General features: G+C 39.6%; 1 protein-coding gene across 1 annotated transcript in view; it reads right to left on the bottom strand.

The window, feature by feature from the left end:
- Positions 1-202: 202 nt before the first annotated feature.
- Positions 203-6,000, bottom strand: part of LOC140408295 (eukaryotic translation initiation factor 4E-like) — a 51,224-nt gene continuing 45,426 nt past the window's right edge. The window contains exons 5-7 of the mRNA XM_072495286.1: positions 4,894-5,007; positions 4,036-4,175; positions 203-1,340 (exon numbers count right to left, since the gene is read on the bottom strand). Of these exons, the coding sequence (XP_072351387.1) occupies positions 1,226-1,340; positions 4,036-4,175; positions 4,894-5,007 (369 nt within the window). The 3' untranslated portion in view covers positions 203-1,225. The remainder of the gene's footprint in view (positions 1,341-4,035; positions 4,176-4,893; positions 5,008-6,000) is intronic.

Here is a 6,000-nt window from a genome sequence, read left to right as displayed (position 1 = left end):
CCGGCAGTTCAACAAAATGTTGGTAAAAGTGGAATAATCATAAATGGATTTTCTAGTGGAGGTGACAAATCTGGACAACTGACATCTGATTTAATTAGTAACTTGACCATGTACTATTTGATCCATTACCAGGTTCATATCGCTAAACATGCAGGTCGGTATTGTAACAAGTTGAAGATTAAATGAGGCCACAACCACTGAATGCAAGAAATTTCACTGTACAAGTTTTATTTACACAGTTCCTGTTTTTACACTTTTAATACGTTTTCTTATTGGGACCATTTTCCTAATTCAGCCTTTATAACAAATGCAAAATAGATTCTTCTAAGGATACAAGTTTTAAAATACAGCGTAACAATACAAAACATATAGAGGATTTCAATATATTTCAACATCTCGAGCAAGGAATGTAATTATTGTATTGCAATTTTTTAAAAAACAAAATACACTTTTTTTTTTTAAAGAGAAACCCACACTTGCCCAAAAAGTAAAAATCACGACTAAACTGCAAAAGCTCGTTCAAAGTTAAAGTTTAAATCAAACTGTGAATTCTGTATTAATGTAGCAGGATTAAGTAACACACATGAGAAATTTTGAATTTTACCAATTTAAAACTATATGCCCAGTCCCAAAACACGCATTACATCTCATGATCTAAATTAACCAAAGCTGGTATTAGAGCTTTTTAAAATTTGAAATCAATGAATAAATTAAACCTAACAGCTAACATCAAGCACAGATTACAGCAAATCTTCCTGTTTGCTGTTCAAAAAAAAAATGTCAGAACTGAACTAAATTGCTAAGTACTACAACATTCGGACAAGATCTTCTTAACCCTTTCCCTTCCAAAATTACTAAATGCTTAGACAAGCCCCACCCCACCTTAAAAAAAGTCTAAATTGTGCCTTATTTAGTGTAAGGAAAACTAGTCTTCTCCCAAAACAAAAACTTATAGCTTTTTAAAATATTTCACTTCACAAGTTATCTTTAAACACTTCCAGAAAATTTCGGGAACCAAATGGATTCATAAAACATTTTGATGGGAAAGGGTTATTTCACAGAATACTGAACAAAGTCAAAGATAGAAAACTGACTGAAATTTCGCACTTATTTATAATATTAGAATGCAGTCCCACTCTGCTTACTAGAAGCTTTGGTTTAATTTGAAGTGTAGATTGCTTTACGCATCCAGTCTTCTAGTGATGAGCATACAATTGACGCCTTCTCAAACAACATACCTGTTCTTGGTTGTTGATCCACTTTTTGTGGCAGTGTCTGTATGGGACTGATAGCCAATCACTACTTTAGGAGGAAGCCCTAATCTTTCCTTGTAAATTCTCCTGTTTAGGACAAAATAAAGCACAAATAATTAGCATTTTATAATTAGCACAGAGCTGGCGCTTTCTTTGATGTTCCAAAATGGTTTCCAAATTAAATAGCAATCCACCCATCATTGTGCTTGGTTTACATTGATCACAGCATCTTTGAGCTATGCTAGCATTGCTCCCATCAAATGGTTTAATTAATCCAGTGTCAGAAACCAGATATTTCTCCCCTACTCACACTCTCTTCCGCGTTTAACATTATAAATCAAAATTTGTACATTATCTGCTCAAATTGCAACTTCTAAAGCCCAATTCAAGCAGCAGCAAATGGCAGCCTTCTTTTTATCCCCCATTCATTTGGCTGGAGAAGCAGTTACAGCTTGATGTTGAGATTAACAATTGATTCAACGGTTTAACAACAGATTCAATAGCTTCAGTTGACAGTGTCAATGGTTGTGAAGCCATCAAGAATGGATTTCTCAGGGCAGAAGTTCAGTATAAAAAGATGGTCTGACTCGGATGGCTACACTGACAATTTCAGCTGTTCCTCACATTCCACTCGTGGCCCATCCTCAAGTGCTTGAGGATTGTCCAGATTTTCCGTGGAAGGTTGAAACCTGTCATCTCGCCACTCGGGTCAGGTTGGTGATGTTTGCAGTCAACCAGGAGGTGGGCTATTGAGAGGTGGGGCTGTCACTTTGTAAGATGTGGACTGTGTCCCTGTACGTACTATGGGATTTTTGTTTGAGATCCTGTGTCAACGGGACTGCTTCGTTGGATGTCAACAGTAATGTTCTTTGAGGATGTTTTTCCTGCGGACATCAGGAGGTTCAACACAAAATGGAAATCGCTTGTCACAAGGCGGCTTCAAATGAAGTTACTGTGAAAAGCCCCTGGTCGCCACATTCCGGTGCCGGAACGGGAATTGAACACGCGCAGTGGCCTTGGTCTGCTTTACAAGCCAGCTGTTTAGCCCACTGTGCTAAGCACACACTCAAGACAAGACAGCACCCATTTTGTTGAGATAATGCTAAAATGTTATTACCTGCCTTTGGTAGGGTTGTACTCATTTGCAGCAATGCTGTAAATTGTGCGTGTAAATGAATGAATAGCAATCTGAATCTCGGGGGGGGGGGGGGGGTGATTAGTTTTGAAAAATTTGATTGCATGCTGATCATGTGATCCGACCGCACTCAGACTGGAAGCAACAACGAAATGCATTGCCAAAGTTGACTATGAAATCACAGTAAATTTTGCAAAAAACTTTCAACTGAAACAACCAAAATTGTGTAAACAAAAAGACAAGAAACATAACACAAACAAACCCTTTCTCGCTGTGGTAACAGAATTAACCTCAACTAAACCAAAATTGATGAGTTTGCCTGTAAATCGCAGTTTAGTTCTCCAATCTCACTACCTGCCAGCTTGCCTGGTTAGCATCCTTATTTCCAAATATTATTAATCATCTTTATTAGTGTCACAAGTAGGCTTACCATTAACCACTCTTTGCAATGGGGCTGTGTGTTCCTTTATCCAGCATTTTTGACATGACCAGATTACCCTCACTGACTTTCTGCACAGACTCAGTCAAGGTTACCATAATGTGGACAGCACGGTGGCTCAGTGGTTAGCACTGCAGTCTCACGGCGCCGAGGTCCCAGGTTCGAAGTCACTGTCCGTGTGGAGTTTGCACATTCTCCCCGTGTTTGCGTGGGTTTCGCCCCCACAACACAAAGATGTGCAGGATAGGTGGATTGGCCATGCTAAATTGCCCCCTAATTAGAAAACATGAATTGAGTACTCTAAATTTATTATTAAAAAGTTACCATAATGTGGTTCTGAACAATATCCAGTTTCAACTCCAATAAGCTCATAGGTTACGTCCAATTTGAGATGCATGGATGCGAGTGCACGATTAACTCCTTCTCAATCAATGATGCTCAAGTGGCAGCAATATTCAAAAAGATTGGACCTGCTTGATTCAGAACACTCAAAACTAATAAAGGTTTGTGAGCTGGTTCTCGCATTACTACATTTTCTACCTCATCACACATATTAGGCACGGTAGCAGTGGTCAGCACTGTTGCTTCACAACACCAGGGTCCCAGGTTCAATTCCTGGCTTGGGTCACTGTCTGTGTGGAGTCTGCACGTTCTCCCAGTGTCTGTGTGGGTTTCCTCCGGGTTCCTCCCACAAGACGTGCTTGTTAGGCGAATTGGATATTCTGAATTCTCCCTCAGTTACCTGAACAGATGCCGGAGTGTGGCGACTAGGGGCTTTTCACAGTAACTTCATTGCAGTGTTAATGTAAGCCTACTTGTGACACTAATAAAGATTACTACAATAATTATTATATGTGCGCAGCAATGCAATTGAGGTGGGAGACTAAACCAAATGGCACATTTGAAGGATAAACTACCTGAGATACAACCAGCTTTCTTTCCAATAAGAAACCTCAATTTGCAGATATCCTTTTAGAGGTCAGGCATTTGCAGCAATGCTGATTTCACTCTACGCACTTTAATCTATCCTAAAGATAGTTCTTATATTCCACAATAGTAGAGGATATCTGCAAATTGAGGTTTCTTATTGGAAAGAAAGCCTGGCTTAGAGGCAAAATGGCAGTTCAAGCTTCCAGAATGGCATCTTTGGGAAAACTATTAAGAGTATACAGCGACAGCAGTCAATGTTGCCTTTGTCATTCACTTACCCTATATATGTGATAGATTCTCTATTTTCACAATCAGTAGTCCATATAGCTATTTTGTCACCTTTGTTTCTAACATTAACTACTGCACCACAAGCGTCATCACTATGTTCATCAAATGCTTCTCCTATAAGGCACAGCAGCTATTTGGGGGGGGGGGGGGGGAGGAGCAGAAAGAAAGGACAAAAAGATTAAAGGAATCAGTTAATTGCAGTATCAGTTTTGCAAAGAAAACCAAAAATGTATGCATTTGATGTGCCTCTAAAACCAAGTGATAATTATCTATCATATAAGATGTTAAAATCGAAGTTCCGTCAGGTGGTAGCAAAGATCTTATTGCACAATTTTGAAGAAAAGCACAGGCATTCTCCCAATGTCCTTTCCAAAATAAATTTGAAGTACCCAATTTATTTTGTTCCCCCAATTAAAGGACAATTTGGCATGGCCAATCCACCTACTCTGCACATCTTTGGGATGTGGGGTTGAGACCCAAGCAGACACAGGATAATGTGCAAACTCCACATGGATAATGATCCGGGACTGATCCTGGGTCCTCGGCGCCGTGAGGCAGCAGTGCTAACCACTGTGCCACATTTTCCCAGTCTCCTGATCATTAAGTACTCTCAATCAATATCACAAGCAGGTTATCTGACAATATGTCATATTGCTGTTTGTGGAAGCTTGCTGGGTGCATTTCATACCTTGTAAACTTTAGGGTGTAGTCACTGTTATGTTATTATGTAGGCAAACTCCCAGGCTGATGTTGAGGGGAGAGGTTGTTATGAGAACGTGGAGCCAAAGAATGCAGAGATAAAAAGTAAATTGGACAAGAATTCCAGCAAAGGAGAGAGTAATACTTACAGTTTCTAACCAAATACGATCCAAATCTGATTTTCTCTGTTGCTTCGAAAGCGTAAGCAGCCATCTCCCTCCTCGTTTGTTTTTTTCATCCTCCCACATAGGTTCAATACCATCCTACACAGAAAACAGGGAACTCACTCCTGAACTACAAAACAAGTGTGTGAAAATTGCAAAATATGTGCCGCTAGCAGATTAATTCCCCCATCTGGAATCAAAATTGATCCCCACTGGCTGTTACTGCAGATATAGAGAACAAGTCAACCTTAAATGTCACTCACAAAAATACCGAGATGTACGCTATTCACATGTAAGAAAAGAATGGGCCAACATGTAAACTCCTGCTAAATGCAAACTTTCTGGTTATTTCTTTTGGGACATTCTTTGCTACAATTCTGCATCATAAATGATGGATAATCTTAATATACTGGAAAATAACTTCAAAACATTCCTGGGAGTTATTATTGGGGAGACTTTATTACTCTCGATGATTATAGATAAACTGTGGTAAAGGACTTTTAAAATAATTGTAATCCTCCACCATTGATTGCCATGCTGTCAAAGTTATCCATCCTCCAACTCTGGAATCCCTACACCTCTCTGCCTTGCATTTTTTTTTTTTTTAAAAACACACCATAAAACCTACCTCTGATCAAACTTTTAGTAATCCGGCTTAATATGGCTTGGTGTCAAGTTTGCTTTATAATGCTCCAGTGAAGTGCCTTGGGTCATTTCATTACATTAAAGGTGCTATGTAAACACAAGCTGTTGTGAGAGGGAAGCAGTCATTTTCGATTAAAGTTTAAAAATGGGAGACAGAGCCCAGCTAGCTGCAAATTGTAGGCAGGATCTGTGACATCCAAATTAACCAAAGTAAATTAGATTTGCCTTCCTGATCAAATTACTGAAAGAGAGGGTACAGGGAGGGATGGTGACAAATGCACTGAATGGTAAGGATCTGCCGAGCCCAACACATGCACAGAAACTGCAGAAGAAAGTGCCAGGTACAGCATGTGGGCAGAAATGACAGACGGTTCGGGGCCCAACATGTGCAGAGACTAATTAAAGAGAAATCCAGCACATAACAAACGCGTCCCAGGAATGCCTGAC

The sequence above is a fragment of the Scyliorhinus torazame genome, chromosome 3 (genome assembly GCF_047496885.1).
Source record: "Scyliorhinus torazame isolate Kashiwa2021f chromosome 3, sScyTor2.1, whole genome shotgun sequence".
NCBI lineage: Eukaryota > Metazoa > Chordata > Chondrichthyes > Carcharhiniformes > Scyliorhinidae > Scyliorhinus > Scyliorhinus torazame.
The sequence above is the reverse complement of the archived record's forward strand: the minus strand, read 5'-3'. Positions and strand labels throughout refer to the sequence as shown.